Below are 25,073 nucleotides of genomic sequence, written 5' to 3'. Positions count from 1 at the left end.
TAAAAGTTATGTAAATAAAAGACAATACTAGTTATACATTGTAATCCGAGTACTGAATTTTTATAAAAAAATATTAAGAATGTATTTATACTTTTCTTTCCTTTATCTGTTTTATTTTTTTTATTTTACTTCTAATATAAGGATTTTTATTGATAATCGAATGCTATTTTAGAGATTTTTCAACATAATGTTGAAAATAAATATATACACATACGAAATAAAATAAAAATATCCACAGGTGAAAAATATTTTAATATTTTGAAATTACACAGACATAACGTTTGGTGATTGTGATTTTTCCGCGCCAAATCTATACACAACTTTATGGTCATATATATTGCCTGGTGTCAAAACAGCATTAGGGAAATTGCTATGATTGACAGCATCAGGGTAGTTCTGAGTTTCCAAACAAAAGGCTCCATGACGCCTGTAGCCAACGCCATCCCTTCCAACCAATGCAGATTCAGTTGGGGCAGGCAGAAAATTGCCGGTGTAAAGCTGAACGCCAGGCTGATTCGTGTACACTTCAAGGTATCTCCCCGATTTTGGGTGAGTTACACGTGCTGTGAATGTAAGATCCTGAAAATAAACAAAATACAAAAAATAAGAATTTTAATAGCAATCCTAATGATAACGATACAATGTTTAAAAGACAAATAATTACTGATGAAGTTTCATTCACATTTTCCAGTTTAAATTAAGTCCTTTAATGTAATAGGAGGCTCTACTGATGTTAAGTGACCGCCGCCCATCGACATTTACGTCAGATACCTTGCAAGTGCGTTGCCGGCCCTTAAGAATTGGTACGTCCTTTTCTTGAAGGACCCTAAGTCGAATTTGTACGGAAATACGTCATTGGGCAGTATCCTATTAAAAAAAAATATAAGCAGAAATGGCCGGGCCACACTGCTCGCATGAGCAAAGCTATGTATTTAAATTCGAAATCTTCAGTTCTCATTTATGAAGGTCGTGTTATCGACGCACAACTTCCTCCACTCTTCCCTGTCTTCGGCAAGCCTCTGCGTCTAGGTGAGGGTAAGACCCGTAAGTGCCTTTACTTGATCGATCCAGCAGGGCATCGGCCCCGAGGTCTGGTGGCATCCACTCTGCCGTCACTATGAGTTTTTCTAGAAATTCCAACGAGCAATAAGTACCTTGTTACCGAAGCGATTGATACAGAAGTTGTCATCAAATAAAAGCTCGCCTTTCTTCATCGCGTCTCCGAGACGTATGGGCACGCGCAGGTCAAAAGGTGTACCTCCTACTTGGAGGAGTCGGCCAGTGGGTATAGACCCTTCGTTAGTTTCCGTAATCCTATAGAAACAACAATTTTTCAAAATACATCTATAACAGTCACTTAAACGGGTCTAAGGTTGTTTTACATGTTAATATCGTTGTAAAAATGCTTATGCACTAAAAAGGTAAGTACACTGGATAGATGTGCCCTCTAATAGCCCACATCTCACTTCACATCAGATGGATTGTGGATAAACATCTGTCCAGTTCTGAATTAAAAAAAAATTGGAAGCTGGGCCAAGCCATGGGGGCAGTAGGTTGTCCCCCACGGCTGCGGTTAGCGCACATGCAGAAGAACTATTTATTGTTTTGTGTTGGTATAAGAACGTTCATACAAATATGAACACATTTCTTCGTAATAGAGAATGGCGTATCGCTATAAAGAATGTTTCAATATGTGAGTTTTAACGCAAAGCAACCAACTTGGGCTCACTCAAACGTTATAGGTAGTTTGTCGTTATAAAGGATAACGTTATAAAGAGTTTACACTGTATACTGATCAATTAAGCTTCCGTTTAAAACGAAACAAACAACACTTGCATAAAAGTATAAAAATTTGTTCGTACTGGTCTGCGTTCATCATGATGACATGGTCAAAGAGCCCCTCTGCTCCTGTGTTATGTCCCGCCAAGTTAAAATATGAATGGTTGGTCAAATTTATCACTGTCTTCTTGTCAGAACTGGCGACAAAGTTGATATGCAGCTCATCATCCTTCACCTCATATATCACGTTCGTGATGAGATTGCCTGGGTAATGCTCTTCGCCGTCTTTGGAGAGGTAGCTGAATATTACCTTATTTCCGTCTACTGCAGTGTGCCAATTTACCTGAAAATTTGAGAATAAATATAAAAATATTATAAATCGGGGTTAGGTGTTGAAGGACTATCCAACAATAAAAATATTTAAATGTATACATATATGTCTGGCAAATCAAAAAATGACAATAAGAATTTTCTTTATTCCCTTGCGACTGAGGTGCACACTAGCTGCTTTGATCTCTGGAAGAATGACCAGCGCTGGAACATTCTGCTCCTCACCATAATGCTGAGCCAGGGCCAATTGCCGAATGAGAAAAAAAATTAGTTATTATTATTATTTTCTTTTTATTGTTTTTTGATATCTCACTTTGTTTCTTTGATTATTGTTATTTTGTGTGGTTATGTGTGTGTGTTTTGTTTGTAATAAATTTTATGTTTGTCTGTCTGTCTGTTAAATACACATATCTACAATAATCAATGATGCACTGACATTCTCCCTTCAAATGGCCTGGACAGGTGACCGGGAGACAAAATGGCCGGGACCACGTGTCACAAGATCGAAAGGCCAGCCTTATGCCACATGGATATACGAAATTGCGATGACGGTGAGAACATAAGATAGAAGAAATATGTGATATCATTTAGGCATTTACATGTGGCTTTGATAAATAAAACACAACATTTTTATTTTTATCACTTACTGTTGATGTCTTGTGTCACTTATGCTTAAAATGTTTTATGGAATATAATAAATCTTTATCATTATAATGCCGATATTTTTTAGATAAACAGTGCTAATGGAAGGACGCGTTACTCGCTGTAAATTTGAACACGTAGACGAGACTGCGCTAAATGTAAAGAAATTTTATTACAAATTACAAAAACGAAGTATAATTAAAAGAACCAAAGAACTGTACTAGCGCAAACAGCATTTACTGTGTCGTGGGCAGCTAGTCTCTTCCATTTGACATATTATTAGCAATACAAATAACAAAGTTTCTATTTAGGTAGACTCATCGTTTGTACACTGGCTGAGTTCACATGAGTTGCTTGCTATATAGTTATAAGATTTAGGAATATTAATACATTTTTCTTCATGTTTTTTATGTAGGCTATAGATCAGTGTGTCGTATCGAATTAGTAAAAATAAATAAATATGAATGTTTTATGTACTTAACGTAATCAATTATACATAGCCTTTATAATTTTATAATTACTACTGTACACAATATACTTTCCGTTTCAGCATATGATAGAATATATATAATGATGCTTTAAATCGTTATTGCATGTATAATGTTTTAAATCCATTAATAGTGAAGATTTATAAAGACCTCTGAAAGATAAAAATCGTTGGTCGAAGTGCGTTATTTGTGTATATTATGTAGGTTTGCGTTGTGTATAATGTGTTGTAGTCGGAGTTTATTTCCAAAATATTCATCCATTAAAGATAATTGTCTAAAAGTTAGAAGTTTTGTTTCATCGTACAATTTTGAAGTTGGGTAGTGAATGTATTCGATTGTCACATATAAGAAACCTACTTACTTTGAGTTCTCGTATCTAAATATGACTGTATCTAAAGTATTGTATATTTGTAATATGGTATTTAAATTGTATATTAAAACTATTTTTTTTATAAATTGTGTTTTTTGAAAACTAAATTTAAGTACGAATTACATACTAATAAAATGATAAATGATAAATATTTTTCGATCTTACCGACAGAATAAAATGACATTTTGCGCCACCGAAACCCCCGTATACTAAATTTCATTAAAATCGTTGGAGCCGATTCCGAGATTCCAATTATATACATATATATTATACTAATATTATAAAGAGGAAAGGTTTGATTTTTTGTTTGTTTGTATGAATTGAATAGGCTCCGAAACTACTTGGCAGATTTGAAAAATTCTTTCACTGTTGGAAAGCTACATCATTCCTGAGTGACATAGGCTATATTTCATTTTCAAAAAAAATAGGCATTCTTACTAAAATTACGATAACGTAATCCAAGGTGTGAAAAAAATATCAAAAAACTACCTTACATCGCGTGCGCTGCGAAAACTATTGATGATAGAACAAAATGATATACTACATTTTTTTAGAACACACCATTATCTACAAAAAATCAGCGGCAGCATATCTCTAACTATTACAGTCATGTCACAATAAGCGTTTTTTTATTGAAAAAAAGAAATTAAAATACCACCGCTACAAAAAGCTCTTTATTTGTACCTTGGTATTAACCCTTATCAAAATAAATGTATTATTTAAGACTGCTTCAATATCTTTATATTACTTTTTGAATTATTCGATTCTGACAATCCATTCAAAAGATATCACGAGTTAAAAAAAAATTAAAAAATAAACTGTATTCAGCTAGCTATGCGTTGTAGGCGTCACTCGGGTCACTCTATTATAAATGATATACATGGCAAAACGACGTTTGCCAAGTCAGCTAGTATATATATAAACAAGAATTACTCGTTTAAAGATAGAAGAATATAAGATAAAAATATGTTTCTGAAATTCTTACCTTATCAAAGCCAACGATTCCACCATGTAGATGATCTTTGCCGATGTTTTTAGCGACTTCGTAAGTTTGACCATCGATTTGGAAGGTGGCGCCACCTATTCTGTTCGCACATCGACCAACCGTTGCTCCTAGGTATGGTGTGTTCCTTGTGACATAACCTTCAATGTCATCAAAGCCAAGAACAACGTCGCTGGCCACGCCATTTTTATCGGGAACCTAAATAAAATACCATTCAACTAATGTAACTCAATTAATCATGTCATCCTCTAGACTATTCCCCTTAAACTTAATAGTTTTTTTGTTTAATGATGCTTGCTAAACAAAAATGATACACAAAAGGGTATGGATACAAGAAGTGGGTTAATATTCCTTCTTCGTTCTTAATTTTAAAATTGACACACACAAGATTTTTTCCTATGTCTCTGTTTCACAATGTATGGATAAAGTACCAAATAGCTATGCAAAACATAGGTATGTAATTTATTTGAAAGATAAAAGCTCCGAATAAGAAACATCGCGTTTCATGACGAATAGCGCTATCTGACAGTCGTGAAACGCAACAAACACTATTTTATCCTACCAATAAGTAATAAATAGCTTATTTGGAACTTATCCGGACATTGTGAAAAAGGCCCTTATTGTTGTAACTTATACAGATCAAGTGGTATAAATTTGAAAAATATTTAACGTCCAATACGTAACGTGGAGTCTCAGTACAAAAACATTGTTTAATGTTTTTGTACTGAGACCACGACGAATAAAAAAGTTTGCTTAGTATTTAGTTTCTTTATCAAATTGGGTAATCTGCAACTGACTGCACTGAGCACTGTCTGCTAAGTGGCTTCATCGTGGATCCCTGAGTTTGTAAGATTTAACAGTCGCTGGTACGGTGAACTAGAAAATCTTGAGAAAATCGGCATGTCTAAAACCTTAAAAGACGGCGTATGTCCGGTGTCAGAAGGCTGATCACCAACTTGCTTATTTAAAAAAGTGCGTGCGTACAAAGTACACATGTAAGAAGTGAAACTTCTTTGTAAATTAATTACTGCTAAGGTAAAAGCCCCAATAAATAATCATGTACCAGTAGGTATATGATCAATCCATGTATTTGTATATCTACATATATTCACACTGTTTACACACTGTATACGTGCTAATGATAACATAGATAAATAAAAAAATTGCGTTTACTTCACAAAACGTTATGCGACAGAATTTATGACTAGTGTGTCTAAAACAATAAAAATACAGGATCCTAGAATCTTCGCTTTAGTGAAAATAGAGTAACACTTATGAATTAAGTTTTGTATAAATCATCATGTCTCTCACTCACCTGAATAGATTGTATGATGGCTCCATAAGAGATGACAGAGATGGCTATACCGCTATCAGTGTACCATGTGAATTTTCTGACTGGTTCGTTCTTAAACGTTCCGAAGTCTTCTTCCGATAGATGCACCATTTTTCAACTGAAAATAAACAAAATTGTCAAAATATAGATATTATATTAGAATATTTTTTAATTTATTAGTGACCTAAAATTAACTAGAATGAATAACCAATTAAAATAATTACATGCGAAATAAAAATCATATATTTTATTACAAGACATTTATTAGGAAAATCAAGCTAAATAATTTATGTATAATTAAAAAAATACTAATTACTATAGGCACTAGCTTATAGTAGAACTGAAGACAGTGAAAAGGGTCCGTTTTCTGTAAGTCCGTTGACTAACAAGAGAACATTCTCGACGTTCTTCATATGATTGAGTGTCCGGCAACGCATACCGCATACCGCAGCGTTGTGCGTGATGATCACCAGACCAAAGCTTAAATGCTGCATCGTGACGCCGCGTTGCGGCGCATACTGCAGCGTTGTGCGTCATGATCACCAGACCAAAGCTTTACGATCGCAATCGCAATGAGAACAGGCTGTTGACGACATTTAGAACCTGTTTCACTTTGTTATTGTAGAATCTTTACCAATTGTTACCTTAAATTCCGTTTAAGTTAACATTAATATAAAATCAAAAAAAGAACCCGCCGTAATTTCTTAAACAAGATTGTTGTTGCATCAGGCCTGTGGCGTACAAGGCATTTCCTAGTCTATGACCGCTTTGTTACGCGTGATATAGGTAGCGGCACGTAAGTCTAGCGCTGGCCGATACGTGAAGGGGATTGCTGCGCATGTGTCGTATCGGTGCGGGGGACAGAATGCGACTGGGGAGCCAATCGACGCTACGCGCGCCCGCTCTTCATTCCACTAGCCCCCCTCAGGTACCTTATTTTTTACTTCTGCGCAATAACGGTCAGCGCTAGAGTTTCGTGCCGCTACTTGTATATAAAAATCAATATTTCTAATTATCTTTTCATAAATTAAATTATTGACAAGTACTCCATAACGCTCTTTAATGCCTATAATCGTGGAATACTCTCAATAATTCTTTATTAGCCTATCATAGAATTTAATAAATATTGCGCGATAATGTAGATTGTAGACCAATTATTTTTCATAAGACTATTTACTTTCTAAAAAGATGCAATAAGTAAATTAAAGAATATTGTTATTTGTCGACATTATTTAACTAATTATTTATTTTTTATAGAACAGGGGGCAAACTGGCATGAGGCTCACCTGATGTTAAGTGATACCGACGCCCATGGACACTCTCGATGCCAGAGGGCTCGCGAGTGCGTTGCCGGCCTTTTAAAAATTTGTACTAATTTTATAAAATTTGTAATAATGAAATACTATAATCATTACTATAGACATTAGCATAATATAGTAGAACTAAATACATTGGAAAAGGTCCCGTTATCTGTAAGTTCTTTCTTATTGTTATTGTAGTTCTTAAGTTAACGTTTATAATTTATATTACCGCGTAACGCGTTAAAATAAAAATTTTGTTATTTGGGTAATCGAAATTGGTAGAAAATACTAATAATAAATGACTTACATTATATTATTGACTCGGTAACTCCTTCAAGTATGCCGTATACGTACTGAACTTTGGAACCGAAAAAGTAATTTATTTATACTGAAAAATGATAAAGATGCGGTTTTGTATCACAAACCACATTATATAAATAAAACTCGTAATTATTTAATAAGCAACGAAGTAGTTAAAATTTATTTCAACTCCGATAGTAAAATCAGTTGAAAATCATTAAATAATTCTTGTACGTTAACAACAGTTATTATATAAAAAAACACTTTATGTGTTACATTACATATAATAAACTATTAAATGAATACTTCAATTATCAGCTAATTGACCGGCTAACCTCACAAAATGAATTTGATATATTTACGTAATATAAATATGTACTTACTTACTGCACTATTTGACCACCAAATCTTTATAACAATTAGTATTTAAAACTTTACGATTCGCACGAAAACAACTTTATTGTTTGATGATACGTTATCTCATATATACTCCAATGTGAAGTTCAGTATAATTCCACTCGTGTATAAGTTCACACCGTTCTCTTGACCTTGTAACTTGGTATCTATGCGTATACTGTATAGCGTCTTAGTGAAACCTCTTTCTTTTCATATTAAACATTCGATATCTAATTATTAAATTTAAAATTGGAATAAATATATTTAAAAGCATAATATAAATATTTATACTTTGGTGGTGGAGCCAATAGATACTAGATTAGACTATAATTCAATTGAAGATAATCTTGTATGTTGCTATCTGGGCTTGGCTATCATTGGCTCAATTGCAAACAGGACTAAGTCATATTTTTAGATTACGACCCTAACCGTTGTAGCAATTTAATTGTAAGTTTGATAATATACTTGAAATTATGGGGAAAAATCTTTATAATACGTAATAAAAAAGTATGTTCAGTCAAAACAGAAAGAGTATTACACTAGGATTCTCCGTGTAGTCAACTACATACATAATGTACACTTATGAACGTTAAAAAAGAAATATACATTGAATGCTTCTAATGTTACAGTTACTGCCAGTTCTCAAATCAAGGGCGTAGATCGGAAGAAAGTAACTGACGGAGAGCCACTCATATTAAGCAGTCATTATTATTAGCCACTGAACCACTCATATTAGTACTTTCATTTGACATTAATGATTTTACTGGGCGTAATATTTTTTTTATACTACAGTTATATAATTTGACTAGTGTTGCACAAGAATACAATCAGCCTAGGACAGGATCGATTGTTATTGATTTTTAATGTTTTGAATGGTTAGTGAAAATTGTTAGTAGCGTTTTTTGGGTAAATGTACGTTATGTAGGTATGGTTGGTGTTTGTTTCTAAAAGTTTTTTTAGAACTTTTATCAATACTAGTGAAACATGCTGTAGCTATTTTCTTTTTAGTTTTTCATTTTGTAGTCCTATAACATAAACTACATGTAACAAAAACAATTACACTAAAGATAATCAACGATTGAATAAATAGGTAATATTATACAAAATCGTCCAACAAAAGGAAAAATCAAGAAATATTATGAAATATATTTAAGTAATAGTGAGGGTATGAAGGAGGTGTGTAGGGTATGCTCATGATGCAGGTGATTTAGTGCTATGGATATTCTTAATACTCCTTTTAAGCATATTCCGTCATTAAACATGGTAAGGCTAAAATTTTGGTCATAGTATTTTTTTCGATTGGGCAGTGTTGGCCTAGTGGCAACGGCCAACGGCGGTTCACGGGGGGAAGGGGGGACGTCATGACACGCCCCTGAGCTGGTTCTTGAACTTAGGTGGACCACTAAATGAACATTTTATGTAACTAGGTACCTTCAATATATAATTAATATAATATAATAGCTTAGTATCATAGCAAACATATAAGTTCTTGACTTGACCACGTCTATGTGACGCCAAAGCCGGATCCGCCCTTGCCTAGTTGCTTCAGCGTGCGACTCTCATCCCAGGGGTAGCAGGTTCGATCCCCGGCTGTGCACCAATGGACTTTCTTGTATGTGCGTATTAAACATTCGCTCGAACGGTGAAGGAAAACATCGTATGGAAGCCGGCTTGCCAAAGACCCAATTACCTATAGTGAAATAGATACAGACATCTGAGACATAAAAAGGTTGTATTATAGCGTCATGATGATTATTACTTTTTATCGATTCAAAGATTTTCGAAACAAAATTTAAACCTTTTCTTCTTATTAGTGTAGAGAAAATGAGAGATCTTGAATAAAACTCAAAAAAATAAATAAAAAAACATGTATTCAAAAGTTATTACAAAACTAAGGCACTTTTTGAGTATGTATTGACATTTTAGCTTAACTAACTACTGGAATGTACACAAATGCTTAAATATATTTTTAATAGCAAAAGTGCAGAAGGGTATGGGGCAAATTTACTTCAATCTCTTTTTCCAGTACTCGATTCCAGCACCTCTAAGCTTATCTCACTCTTGGCTTAGAAACATTGGCGATATGCTTTGATATCTGCCCCATACCCATAAATAGAACAACACTTGTGGTACTATGAAAAATAATTTTCATGAAAAATTTGGACGGATTTCTTCTAAAAAATATTATGCAAGTTTTATAATATAAATTAATGATCGCAGTTTTTTAAAAATGCGGGTAGTTGCAAAACAAATTAAACCATCTTAATAAAAAATAAAAACAGTGTGTGTTACAAACTAAATACAAAGAAAATTCCAATACAATGATCGTATGACAAGTTTTGTGACACAAAAAAATATGACCTACCCTAAATATTGGCAAGAATTAACAAATATACGAAAAGACTATGTCTTTGTTTTTAAAAACTATAGCTGTCTCTTTCATTTCTTGAGTAGACAGAGCCAACATGATTTCAGTTGTTCATTGATTTATATATTTATTATTTGTCATGGATATTTGATACTAAAAATAATATGGACGTACAAAAAAATCAGTCTCCTTTTACGTTGAAATCTTAATTAAAGAAGTAACAAAAAATAAAAATTCTATCGAGATTCGAACAAATGAGGGTAGATGCAAAATAAATTCGATACTTCGATTGAGTACACTGCTAGTATACTAATTCTTCGAATTTACACCGTGACATCGACAGACGCTACCTCATTGGCCAATCCACAGGTATTTGCCCCAATGGCCAAGTGAATGTAGCCTCCTAGCCCGAAACTTGGACCCCACGAGTTCTTCGCAATGTAGTACGGCACATCAGCTGTCAGGTCGTAACCAACCAACTCCACTGCGTGGTTCAGATCTTTAGGAGTCCCGCTAAAAAAGGAAATTCAGCTAATAAGTGCCTTATACTCCAAAATAGAAATCTTAAAATGGAGAAAATAGCTTCACTGATTCATCAAAATTTCATTATTTTTTGGCGCAAACCTGGAGTTTAGTGACACCGGCGCCCATGGACGGTCAATGTCAGAGGGCTCGCGAGTGCGTTGCCTGCCCATTAAGAATTAATACGCTCTTTTCCTAAATAATAAGTGGAATTGCTTCGGAAATACTTCAGTCGGCAGCTGTATGTGTACCATATGTATAAGCATTGTCCATTTTATTATTTAAAATCTGATTGAAAATTACCTGCAATGATATTGTATCACTCCACCAAGGTAGTTCTGCCAGGTTAACGCATTAACCGCCACCGCTACCGGCCCATGTGTAGCAATCGACGCTAGAATCTTGTCTTCTGCACTTGTAAAACTAAAAGTAACAATACTCACTTTAACAAAGCATAAGCTCAATGTGACAGACTACGAAGAAAACGTTTGTCAAAAGGGGGGGGGGAGAAGACATATATATATGTGTTCTCTTTCTAGTGTAGAAAAAATCGCTAACTCGTTGTAAGTGTATAAGGATGTGGGTATATGAGTGAAAAATACATGAAGCGTGTGAACTACAATCTAATATATAATTATAGTCTGATAAATTAATAATAAATTTTATAATAAAAATTAAGAATACATATATGAGAGTTACACTGAGATAGTAAAATAATAATGGTAAAGGTTAGTACTATACTTGATGCATGAACAATAATAATGGCGGAAAACTGAGGAGGTGAGAGAAGGCTTATTATGTGAGAGAAACAGGAGACCGGCTTCTGTCTCATTCCTACTCCGTGCTGTTTACAGGTAAGTGACACCGGTATAGTCTGGCAAATTAGTGTTGATCCAGAAAACGCGCGGCAAATTTATAAAATCTAGCACTGGTAACACTAATTATAGCAGGAATAAACTGTCTTGATACTAATGTTACCTGTGATAAGTTCAACTATGCTTGATAAACGACCGGCTTATGTCGATGACCGAGGACAATGGGCCCGGTTAATGTTAGGTAATATGTTTTTTTTAATGTAATATATATTTATATTTAAATAACTGTTTCTGGTACTTGAAATTGATTGGAGGTGATAAATTTACACCGCCTCCCCTCCCCCAGACCCCAAAATCGAGCTATTGATTTCTAAATTTTGACCCAATGTACATCAGTCAATATAATATACTCACTCATCACAAGTGAATGACTTCACACGAACACCGGTCGCATTCTTGTTCATCGCACAGACTCCGTTCGTGAGTTTCAGAGGGTATTCTTTATCCGTCTCCACGACAGACTTGGTCATAGTGAGCCAATCCAGTAGGAGACAGATGTCGCCACCAGCGCACCCACTATTGCCAAGGCCGGCGCAATCTATCACTTCCTGAAAAATAAATAAATTCTCAAATACATAAACGATATTACCAATGTACTAAACAATTAAGTATGATTTATGTATGGGCGAGAAACTGTCAAACAAAGTTGAAATATATGTATGTTTTGATATCTTTTATATTTTCTTTAAGGTGCATCCTTAATTTTATGTTTACGTTATATGTAGGTACAAATTCTTGTTGGTTACAAATACATTTTTAAAGATTTATACATTTAAATGTTATTAATACAGGTGAATGAATTAAAAACTATTATCACAAAGAAATCATCAAAACAATTGTTTGTATTCAATTATTTTTTTCTATCGAACAAATTAAAAATAACATAGCTAAATGTTAAGAAGACACTAACATTGTCAAACGCGAGTGCGTTGCCGGATTTTAAGTACAGACGTGTCATCGTTAGATGCTCGTTACTGCTTCTAACATGCTAAATATCATTCTATGCGTAATGTTTTTCTATTATAAATACATGAACGATAACAGTCAGGAACCATCCTAAGAAAGAAGAGTGGGCAAGCCAAAAAGAAGAGGGGCTGATGATTAGAAATGGCAGAAAAAGCCCGCAAAAGTAATATTTGAAATGTAAATAAAATAAGATATTACCTACTTTAAAATACCCTAATAAACACAGACGAATATACCTATCTCTATCCATAACTATAAAATAAAAGAGGATAGGTCTTCTATAGTAAATATACAAGAGTTAATTAAGAGCTAATAGGGTTTGTGCTTTAATTAAATAAGGATTCTTTGAAAACGTATCCCACATTCTTTAATTAATGAGTAATTCCTTGGTTTATTGGATTGCAGGCGTCGAAGGCATATGCATCAATTAGAAAAAACAAATGACAAACAAAATAATGAAAAAAACAAACAGAAATCAAAGGCTCTGATTTCAAGCTAAATGTAAACGCCCCATGTTAAGATCTGCATCATTTGCCTAAGGCCTTTTATCTAATAATTTGTAGTATAATGAACTTTGTTGTTTTAGCCGTATTTTATTTTATACCGTTTGCCTCACTCCGAAATCGTTTTCTAGCTAACGTCTTTCCTGATCTCCCATCAAGTATCCTTACGTAGGTATTTCTTTTTTGTCCGCAATATTCCTGCCGCCTCCCTTGCTCAGAAAACGCCGGCGAAAAAAGCGTTAAAAAATCAAAAGGCACTCAAACACTAAATGGTCTTTGAAAATATCATAAATTGTCTTATTTAGACAAGTTAGGTGATCGGCCTTTTGTGCCTGACACGACCGACGGTCATGGTCGAATCGCTCGCTTAATATTGCTCCTCCATTTACAATATACTACGATTATATGTATAACACGTTAAACGTAGATTAATCAATAAAGCTTTTTGTAAATTTGACGATTATTTAAATGATCCTAATCCTTGGGATTGATTTGCTTCAGTTCAAACAATTTTTAAGACTCAAAACTTGGCCATTAAAAAGTTTCTTGCCAGTTCTTCTTGCCCGCTCTACGCCCTTGACTTACGAACTGGTAAATGTTAATTAAGAATAAATTTAACATCTCTTCTGTTGACGTTCATAAGTGTACTTCTTTATTAATTAAATAAATCACAAATAACACAAAAATTATAAGGGATGCAACGGGCGGCCTTGTCGCTAACAAGCGATCTCTTCCAGGCAAACCATAGTAAGAGAAAAACTAAAAAATGAATGATGAGTAAAATGCAAAAAATAGATAGAACCTTAATCAAATGCAATACAAAAAAAATACCTAAAAATCTTACGGATTCATGATGCAAAACAAAAGAAAAGGAAATACAAGAATTACACAAGTCGCGATTGATCAGGATAGGGTTAAGACATGTTTATACAGAAGAGTTTTAAAAGACTTCAGAGAGGTAGTCAATCGTATGGAGTAGGGCAGCCTATTTCACAACTTAATGGCGAAGTCAAACGAATTGCCTAAGAAGGATGAGCTGTGGGATGGAATTTCCAAACATCTATTGGAAGATCGTCAAATATAGTTGTAAATGTAAATTTACAATTAATTTAATTTGTTTTTTTGACGTCCATAAGTGTACATGTTTACCTATATGAATAAAGATATTTTTGAATTTGAGTTTGATGGACCTGAGAATTTGAAATGATTGTTAACGAATTTTGTTTACCTATATGACTTTATTTGGAGTTTAAATAAATAAACCTTTTCCTACGTCCGTTCTTAACGTCTCCGGTTCAACGCTCTAACATTTAAACAAGAACCGCATAATCTATGCGAAACCTACAAAATGTGCGACTTGCATCGAATGACTACAAGCTCTGTAAGCTGCTTACTATTTCTAGGGTTAACTACTCCATATATACTGAAAATTAAGCTTATGGTACAGAATTACTAGCGATTCCTATTCCTACCTAATAAATTACTTAATCATTACAGTCAAAACCGTTTAGAACATACCGGTTATATTGACCAAATAGGTTCCGGCAAAATTCTATTGTATTAGGTTCTTAATAATAACGTCATCGGCTTTTACGACTATCGGTTTTTACGACCAAATATTAGTACTCCCTACGATGTTATAACAGATTTTGACTGTATTAAAAACGTTAGTGTATGTGTACGTTTAAGTATAATGGACTACTATAGGAGGGGTATAGGGCTATAGGGGGTAACACTCAAATTTTTGCGTGTTTTAAAATCAATAATCTCCTTTATCATTAGCCACTCGTACGCGTTTCCCCAGTCAGGTTTAGGGCAACCCAATATATTTTTGTACAACGAAGGTGTACTTTTGTAAAGTTCAATGCCCTTGAGTTTATATCTTATAATATGACTCTAAAGATGTCTGAGAAGCTGGGATCCCCGTGCAGGTATTTGTTACTTGAAAGCATTCCCATTGAAATTGAAAGCATTTTATATTGAAAGACTTTGCGGAATAATATTCGTACATATTTCCAAAAATACACTTCAGAGTTATTTTTAGCCATATCACCGTTATGTTACCGAAATAACATAACCCACTTACAAACACAACCTGTTTGTATCTTTTATTTTACGCCCGTTCAAGATGTGGGCACATTTATACGACTGAAAGAAACCCATATAAAAACTACCTAACTAAAAACAGATAATGTCTGTTTTTAGTTAGGTAGTTTTTAGAAAAGAGTTTTTAAAAAAAACTCTTAACTTAAAAAGTTTTTAAAATAGAGCGATGGCTCTTTTGATTCGGAATCACCTCTAGAAAAATGTTCTTGAAGGATTTCGGTGATTGAATGAGCCATCGCTCATATATTTAGGACCTTTATCTCTATTTTTCACGTTTTAGAACTTTTTGACTATACTATCAATCCTCCACCCACGATTTTGTCCCTTTGATGGATGGAGACCTGATCTGAGAGATCTTATTACAACGAGGAAATTCTAAAACATCAGAAGAGCCTCCTGCTAGTTTGCGTATTTATACTTCTTACCTGCACGCTAAGAGGTTGAAACTTTCCCGTTGTAATAGCAGCCATTGCTTCCATAGCACCGATGGTACTAAACGCCCAGCACGCACCACACAATCCCTGGTCCTTCACGGCTCCAATGACACCCTTCGACCGCCTGCAGACATTAAGATCACATAAGATCCAAAATTAAATCAGAAATGTTAATTATTATCTAGAACTAAAATAATTAATAAGACAACATTTATAATTATTTTTTTCATGTATATATGGGGGTAAATAAAATTAAAAAATATATATATATTTATTATGGAATATAAGATCACTTATTCCACGTCATTAAAGGGCAGTCATCGCAATACATGGATACTATTTTTAGTGGGTGCGTTGCCGGGCTTTGAGGGAGGATTACACTCTAACTGTGAAGAGTTGGAGTTCTTATCTCTCAGGGAAGAGTTTAAGAGTTGGATTTCCCACAGGGAGTCGATTCCACAGTTTGCTAGTTCTCAAAACAAAGTGCTTTGTGATCAGACTGAGGAAGACTTCCCGCCGGATGGCTGGAACTTTCCTGGATGGTAGATGAAATTTTACATTAATACGTCTCATGGTTAAATTTTAACTCAAGAATACGAATTAAAATTTTATACAAAAATAAATTGTAATTATATCTTGTTCCAATGACTGTAATAATATCTCTCTATCTCAGGATTTTTCTCCCAATCATCCCCACCAACTTCTTTAACCGTACAAGATGACTTCTCTTTTTTTCTCTGATAGCCTTTCCACCATGTTAGCCTGTTTGTCCATCTGTTATTGTTGGTGCGAGCGGTGTGGCCCGCATATTTCCACCTAAGTTTATTGCAATGGCATAGTGCATCAATTACTTCTTATCTTAAGCCTTTAGTTTTAAATTTATTACACTACATTCCTCGTTGTCAAGTTGTTGTTTTTGTTTGATCCACGATTGACCACCGTAAAAAAGAACATGGCATATACAAGTATATGTAACTATATTCTATGTGTATATATGTATCTCTGACTTTAGTACCTCTTAGTATCCCCAGAATTGATTCCACCTACTTCGCCTATGGACTTAATCATGATGCCGTGAATAAAAACATTTATTACCCAAGTAGATGTATTGTTGCAATATTATTATGGCTTTCCATTAATTTGGACCGGATCCTGTGACTTAACTAATATAAAAAGATAATTAATTTGCATCCCAATTTTAAATTTATGCATAATACGTCATTGGTAAATTTCCTAATTGATCAATCGAACTGCAAGCAGCCCAGCCCATCTCGAATATATTATTATACTTATTGCCATGATTTACTATTAATATTAAAATAATTATTATGTATGTTATAACTCTTTTATTATTTTATACCCTGGCACTGCCTGGGATATATCCCAATAAATATTATTTATATTAAAATAGTGCTATAGAAACGTCATGGTCGTTCAAGTATTAGGTTTTCCGTTTTCCAGTTTTCAGATTTCCTGCAATTTATCCCCCCACCCTCCTCTTGTCAGAAACAGTACATAAACGTATTAATTATCTTGTACGAATCCTCGAAAATGCATTAAATGCATCTAATTTTACATTTACTGCCAGTTCTCAAATCCCCCTATAGGGTATATAACAAACAGACTAGTGTTAAACCCCAAATTGCCTTTTAGTCAAGTATCCCACTCCCGACAGCCCAAGCTTCTGAAAGAATATCTTACAGTAGCAGTTTACTCGCTAAACAGTCTGTGGTAGACATTGACAAGTAGTGATTCATGTACGAAAATCGTTTTCTTATATTTTACCATATGAATATTTCATTTATAGGTTTAAAAAATTAATTAAACTATAAAAATCGGTTGTAACGACAACTAGCGAAACCAGTTGTATGACGCAAATGGCAGATATAGTAAATTCTATTATTAACAGACACCATTCACTTCCATACTAATAAGTCTTAAACAAACTGTTTTTAGTAGTAAAATACGGCCTTTCATGTAACATTTTTATTTTATTTAAATTATTTCTGATACACTAATATCTGGCTATCCTATACGTTAGTAAATATTTTGAAAAGTATGTATCAGGAACCTTCTCCGGTAAAGGCCTCCTCCAAGGCTTGCCATCTTTCTCTTTTCCGAGCCATTTGCATCCTTTGGGGACCGTAATGTTTTTGATGTCATCATACCATCGAGCGTAAGATCTGCCTTTGTACCGTTTGCCTAGTGGGCCTCTCCTTTTTTCTTCCACCTGTGGTCTGTGTGTGTGTGTGTGTGTGCGACCCATCCACTTTCACTTCAGTTTTTTTTTGCGTGGCTTAGAGCATCAATTGCTTAGGTCTCTGATCTTATTTTTGATTTATCATGTCTCTCTTTTTAATTGTTTTTTAATTTTATTTTAGGTCACTTTTATCCTTATTATGACATAAATCATTCAAAGAGTGTCAAGGATTTTAATAATAATGGGTTTCAACTTATGAACAGATTCTTCTGTTTCCTGAATAACTTTCCTTTAAGGATAGTTGTTGATTACTTCTGTCTCAGGCATAGAAACCTTCGCCTCCTTCCTATCGAATAACCGAAAAAATAGTTTTTACTGTCTGTTTCCAAGTCCTCTTAAAACCCCACAATTCTACAAATGTAAAATTTATTTAATAGTCAAGTGGGTCTATGTGCCTGACACACAAACGCGAAGGCTCGCAAGTTCTTTGCCGGAATTTAAAGAAGAAGAAAGAAGCACCCAAAAGCGAACTGGTTCTGAAGCAGGCAGAAAGTGGCCAAAAAATGCTTTGAAAATCGCTCAGTCGCGGAACGTCGGATGTCCAGGTGAAACGAAGTATCATATTCCGCCTCGACCTCTGATGATGGAACTGTGTTAGAAGTGTTTCGGAAGTGTGTTGGAAGCTTTGACGGCATTGGCACAAGTTCAGCAGTAAAACCCAACCAAACTTAAAATGAACTTCTTAGTACGTATCTCTTGAGAACGGTGAATGCATTATCAATGGATAATAGAATATATTCAAAGACAAGCTTATTGATAAATAAGATATAAAGCCTAAATGGGTTCAATTAAGAATACTAAAAAATAAATGTCGCATTGTGCGTCAATATTGGTCGACAAAGGTTAACGACCTTGAATAAAAATAAAGCGTTTAATACTTATCAATTGCTCTTTATTGATTCTCATATCGCGTCTTTTAATAAAAGCAAACTATGTTATGTCAGTAATTTTGACACATAAAAAAATTACTTAGATCATGATTCTTTGAGTGAGTTGAAATTTTATATGATAAAGGACATGGACCATTAATTAAAGGATCGCGAGTATGGGAGGGGGAAACCCCCACGACAGCGTCAGGCTCTTTTGCGGGATCCCCGAATTCAAGTTGAGTTCTTAAAGTTGAGAGACCGGGTGGGTGTCATCCCAAACTGGTGCGGACCACCCCAGCCGCCCGCCCTTTGCTACGCCACTGACTCCAATCCTCATCCATGTGGTTAGGTTCTGTCCACGGCTGTGCACTATAGTACATCGTTTAAGACGAATTTAACATTTACTTGACGGCGAAATAAAACATCGTGAGGCAATCGGCTTGTGCACAGGAGGCTGATGCATTCGACTTCTTCAATACAAATGTCCGATCAGGATTTGTGTGCCGCGATATCGCGAAGTACTGAAGAGAAGTTGCATGGATCTAGTTAGCGCCTTCTGTTCACATGTCATTTTCACAATGTATATACTTTGTATAACATATTTTTGTCCTTATTTTAACATGTTATGTTTAAAATATTAATAATGTACTGTTACAGTTTAGTACTGTGCCAATCGAAGTGTACTGTTAAGGTTATCACATGAGGAGGAGGAAATGGTACAAACTAGCTCCTGGGTAAGTTCGTAATATTATATTAAACTGGATATAATGACGTTTATTACCCATTTATCAAATCAAAAATATTAAAATTTATAAATTAGCAATTGTATCGTTTAAAGAAAAACACCAATGCGTGGTCACCGTGACCACGCACGCTATAAAGCACGCGAAACGTCGGTTAAATTTAAATTATGTTTTAATAATTATAAGTTTAAATACAATAACACATAACCATAATCCGTAAAAAAGTGTTTTTCTTTAAATGTGTAAAAGTTATGTTAATAAAAGACAATAGTATAATCGAATCGTTATCTGTTTTGTTTATAAAGGTCGGTAAGGGTCCGCTCAAGTATTACGTAAACAGCTTCACTACAATTTATACAATACGCAAGTCCTCTTGTCAGGTAGGAATCCTCGAAAATGTAGAAAATAACTTAGAAATACATAGACAATGTGTGGATAATATGTGTAAAAAAGTAAATACTGTTGACGTTATCATTAAATAAGAAAATCAGAGATCCCCTCCCCTCTATAGTGCTTACTGGAACGGCCCCTAAAGAAAAATAATTGTTTTTCCTTGTAAACCTCAAAAATATCAGCTCTTGGCAAGAACTTTAAAATAGTATTGACATGTAATCAAACGCATTAAAAATTCATCAATTTACATTAGCAGGACTTCTATTAGGACGATGTTTAGTTTAAAATAAGTCCGAAGATTTGTGATGTTTTCCATACGCAATATACAGTATCATTGGTAACATTACATTTCCGGAATCAGACTGTTTCAATAGAGCCACGGCCATATACGAGTGTAATACAATATTGCAATGTTATTATTGATATTAAATTACGCAAGAATAAGCCGAAGTTCGAGTGTCTGGTTTTTCTTATTAGGAGGCCCACTTGGTATAAAGTGATACCACCGGCCATTAACACTCACATTGCCCAACGGCTCGCATATTCCAAGGAATATCAAGCCGCACAGTAAGGGACTGGTTGTTGACAATTCACAATTTTTATCGTCCAACTCGGGACTTGCATACTGGTCTCAAAATTTACCCTAAGACAGGAACAATTAACCAGTCCAAGAAGATGAAAACTTTGGCATACAATGCAACTTAATCCAAAAATAATACAAAGTGGTACAAACAGTCTCTATAGCATTATTACACATCTGTTACAGTAATTTTAATTTGTTTTAAAAGGAGTGTTTTATTAATCTATGTATACTTTACAGTCGTAACACATAAACGCCAACCAGCATTGATGAACTCTAGTTCATCAATGTGCATACAGTATTAGAACATAGGTTTATTTATATTAATATTATTAGGTAATTGCGTAGTAGGTAGGTGCCAATAAATATTATCATTTTCTTAAAAAAGAATGATAAGTTCTATTTTCAAGCTCTTAAATTGATTTCTATATTGTATTTATGTGATAAAGGGCATATAAAGCTACTTACCAATCAATCTGCAGAGGAAGTGGGGCTGCTGCCCTCTCCTTCCTTATAATAATATAGATATTATCATGTAATGATATTGGAGCACTCTTATCTTTTTCTGTTTCATATTTTTCTTTATCATCCAGATTTGACATAGTTAACAATGGGTTCCTTGATTTACGAGAATCTTTTCTCCTATGAGGTTGTTCATCTGCTAGATGGAGCTCTTGAAACTCTATTTTAGACATATCTGAGAGATGAGTTAGGCCATACTTTGCTCGGTACTGCTCTGGCCCTCTGGATTTTGAATTAAGTTCATCTATTTCCTGAACTGAAGCCTAAAAATAAATAAACAAAAAACTTTTTATGTCCGTATAAACTAATGTATATAATAGAAAAGGTAGAATTTTTTTGGTTATAAATAACAAAGCAGCATATGAAAAATAATTCTAGTTATAAATATACAGAAAGCTATTAACTAATTACTTTCTACATTTTTTAACCAACATACTCATCAAAAAAACTAATTTGATAGAGATAATTGAGGTTTAACATACTGCAATGTAACATTTATAAAATACAAATTATATGCATGTATATTGTATTGATACTGAAGATAAAATATCTCCTTGGAATTATAATTACAGCCTACGCGACAATAAAATTAACATAATTACTATCATGAACAAAAATGACAAAAAGTTAAAAAATATTTTCCATAGTAGAAAAACTAACCACAAAATGTTCAAATCTTGTTTCGTATTCCGCAGAGTTATTAAAATAACTTTTATTATATTTCTTTACATATTCTTCAAACATAGGACGTAATTCTTCTTTACTCCTACCTCCTGAGTAGGAAAGCGGTATAGCCACGAATAATAAACACAATAAAGCAAAAACCAAAATCCAGTTCCACCACTTTTTCATTATAATTTTAGAGAATTACAGAAGTAAAGAAAAGTTTTTTGTAAACAAAATTTGCGTGCACTTGACTCTGATAATCTCGATTTTCTAAAAGTTAAAACTTAACTTTCCGTTCTGACATAACACCTTCAGGGGCTTCCACTTCGCATTGACAGTGACAAAACAACTTTAAATCATGACATAACAATCAAGGTATTTTGATTTTTAGGAATGGCAGCACCACGTATCTCGACCGCCATTTGTAATTCTGAATTATTTCAATTGAATCCAAAAGTTTTAACGTAAACTTCTTGAAGGAATTATTTGAAGGGTAAAACAAACATACATTTATTTTACTTCATTCAATTATTTCGTAGATGAAGTTAAACCATATATCACTTTAAAAGCATATAACATGTACCTATAATAACAATACATTTTGTTATCAAACTCTAATTAAAATACAAATTTTCTCTTTTTATAAAATAAGAAACAAACATTTATCGTACAATTTACCATGGATGAAAGCCATTACTGTCGTTCTACTTTTTGATAACATTATATAATAATATTTTCTTTTGGCGACAACAACAATGTAGTTAAATTTTATTGGCTCTTATTGCGTCCCCATAAATCACGAATTGCCAGCATATTAAGAATTTGTACGCTCTTCTTGAAGGACCCTAAGTCGATTGGTTCGGAAATACATCAATGGCAACTGGTTCCACATCGTGGTGGCAAAAACTGCCCGAAGCGCTTCGTCGTATTTTGTACTGAAGGTACAAAATACGACCGATACGTCGACGACGGACGTCGAGGTAATACGGATGCTATTTTATATACCTTGAGGTCCGATGATAAAACTGCAGCTGCATCCGAACAACTCTTCTGAACACTGTTCATATTAAATGCGGTAGAAGATCCCACATCTCTAAGCAAATTCAAGGGCCGCTTGTAACAGTCACGTCGTCAGAGCATCTTGTCATCGACGATTTGAATAGCTCTTCGTTGAATACGCCTAAGCGGAAGGTACTGGTACTCAGGAACTTCCGGCAATGACAAAGGAAATGGAATTTCTTTTTCAAGTATTAGACAAGAAAAATAATGCATAGTAAGATACACTGGCCACATACAATTTTATTATGTTTAAAAAAATTATGAAGGATTCATGAATTACGCCAACCTTTTGCGTATATATGTACAGAGTTAATCTACTTCCCGTATTGATAGTAATGAATTATAAATAAATTGGTATTTAACAGATAATAAAACGATTAGTCAAAAAAAGTTCACGATCTTCGTGATTGTTCTATAATAAGTAAAGTTCGGCCATGCAAAATTCATTTTTTTGTTTCGCTCTCTTGCCTCTGCCAATGTACCAGCTATTTTGGAGCCAACAGGTATCGCTAAGGACTATGTAAGCGGCCAGATGGGATGTCGTTGATCCTTTGGAAGATAGGAATGGCATTGGTATGGGATCCTACTTGTATGGACACGTCAGACCTGTCTCACCCCCCTCGGAAAAGCAGCATGCTGTTGCGAAAGCAGAGCAGGCAGGAAATAAAAAAGAGCCTTCCTCCAACTTCGCTTTTGTACTCTTTCTAGTAGAGACCCTCCCGTGGGGTTAAAGTGCACAGGCGTTAATAAAAGAGTTAAGTAGGCGCCTGGGAGATAGTACTGGTGATCCCAGAGCTGGTGCTTTCTTCGTTCAACAGGACTAAACTTATTACAATTGTTTAAATTTTTTTATTAATATTCTGATTACTACGTAGGTTAGGAAAATTGTAAATACTGTACATTTGATTGTTATCTTTAAGGTTTCAATAAACTATATTTTAATTGAAATCGAAATATCGGCTCTACTTGCGTGTACCTTTACAAAAAATGCCTAAAAACGACCGCATCATACATATTATAGCATATTTGCTAAAAAGAGCAACAGGAGCGCATTATGATTATCTGTTACTACAAGTAGTAGTTAGATTACTACAAGTATTAAATTCATTTAATTAAGTTAGATTATTTTATCATCATACTGATTATATCTATATAATATTATGTTAGCTCTATAATCCTACAAGTAGGTTAAATCATCATATTGCTTCCGTTTCTATGAGCATTTTCTGACATAGAGAGTGGATTTTCGTCTTACATATCTTATATATCAGTTTCTCTAGATGTTTGACTTCAACAAGTAAATATTAATTGCGCATATAAAAATATGATACCGTCGTTGCAGAGCTCGGATTTAAACTCATTCAGGTTTGAGAGTCGCATTAGTAATAATTATGCAAGATATTGGATAATTAATGACATAATGGTCAGAGGAGTTTAGACCATTTTTTTCAGTATCGGTCGTGTAGGCAGAATACAAAATACCACCCGTACCGCCACAACTTCCATCGTTCGACAACTGAGCGTTTTTTTTATAGAACAGGGGGCAAATAGACAGGAGGCTCACCTGAGGTTAAGTAATACTGCCGCCCATGGACACAATGCCAGAGGGCTCGCAAGTGCGTTGCCGTCCTTTTAAGTTTTTGCTGTGCACTAACACTATGTGGTAGTTGCCCACTGAAGTATATCCCAATCAATTGAATTTAGGGTCCTTCAGGAAAAAGGCGTGCCAGTTCTTAAAAGGCCTACAACGCACTTACTTTCGGGCAATGTGAGTGTCCATGGGCGGCGGTATCACTTGATAAGCGATGAACAACAGATGAGCGTCCTGCCCGCTTTCCTCCATAAATACATAAAAAAAATATACCAGAGCTATTATAGATGATGCCAGATGGTATAATGGTGATGATTATTCCTATTAATTAACTGTCCTATGTTTAATTAAAGATTATCTGGGAATCATTAAGGAATAAAAATACAAAATTTTGTGTTAAGCTTGGCAATAGTCGTTTATGTATTTGTTAAATCCTTACATCAAAGTATGAATACGAATGGAATGGATTAGGTTCTCATACATTGTTCACTGTCATCATGTCGCCTGTGTACACGGCACAAGACAAGTATCTAAGTTGCTGTAGCCAATTCAGTCTGGAAAACGTTATATTATTAAAATTCGAATATGTGTCTAAATATATTTGTCTTAGGAAAATGGTATTTGACCAGGATCTCCGTACGTTGCCGAGTAATCCAAAGATCAGATGTGAAAGA

At 34.4% G+C, this 25,073-nt stretch overlaps 2 protein-coding genes across 4 annotated transcripts; both read right to left on the bottom strand.

The window, feature by feature from the left end:
- Window positions 1–231: 231 nt before the first annotated feature.
- On the bottom strand, window positions 232–8,170 carry LOC110993109 (galactose mutarotase). Of its 3 annotated transcripts, none has more exons than XM_022259219.2 (6): window positions 7,934–8,170; window positions 5,928–6,063; window positions 4,595–4,810; window positions 1,863–2,122; window positions 1,155–1,314; window positions 232–579 (listed from the first exon to the last, which is right to left on the bottom strand). In XM_022259219.2, exons 2-6 carry the CDS (start codon window positions 6,054–6,056, stop codon window positions 265–267), a joined length of 1,080 nt encoding a protein of 359 aa, XP_022114911.2. In that variant the 5' UTR covers window positions 6,057–6,063; window positions 7,934–8,170; the 3' UTR covers window positions 232–264. The 3 variants fall into 3 exon arrangements, with proteins under 3 accessions (XP_022114911.2, XP_022114910.2, XP_022114912.2); XM_022259218.2 differs by having other exon boundaries at window positions 7,930–8,169; XM_022259220.2 differs by lacking the exon at window positions 7,934–8,170 and adding an exon at window positions 7,554–7,634.
- A 1,624-nt stretch (window positions 8,171–9,794) lies between these two features.
- Window positions 9,795–22,031, bottom strand: LOC110993111 (cathepsin O). The gene is made up of 6 exons (XM_022259225.2): window positions 21,744–22,031; window positions 21,030–21,346; window positions 15,708–15,840; window positions 12,062–12,255; window positions 11,136–11,255; window positions 9,795–10,823 (listed from the first exon to the last, which is right to left on the bottom strand). The coding sequence occupies exons 1-6, from the start codon at window positions 21,933–21,935 to the stop codon at window positions 10,634–10,636; spliced, it is 1,146 nt and encodes a 381-aa protein (XP_022114917.2). The 5' UTR covers window positions 21,936–22,031; the 3' UTR covers window positions 9,795–10,633.
- Between the last annotated feature and the right edge of the window lie 3,042 nt (window positions 22,032–25,073).

The sequence above is a fragment of the Pieris rapae genome, chromosome 16 (assembly GCF_905147795.1).
Source record: "Pieris rapae chromosome 16, ilPieRapa1.1, whole genome shotgun sequence".
NCBI classification, from domain to species: domain Eukaryota; kingdom Metazoa; phylum Arthropoda; class Insecta; order Lepidoptera; family Pieridae; genus Pieris; species Pieris rapae.
This window is presented reverse-complemented; position numbering and strand designations above follow the sequence as displayed.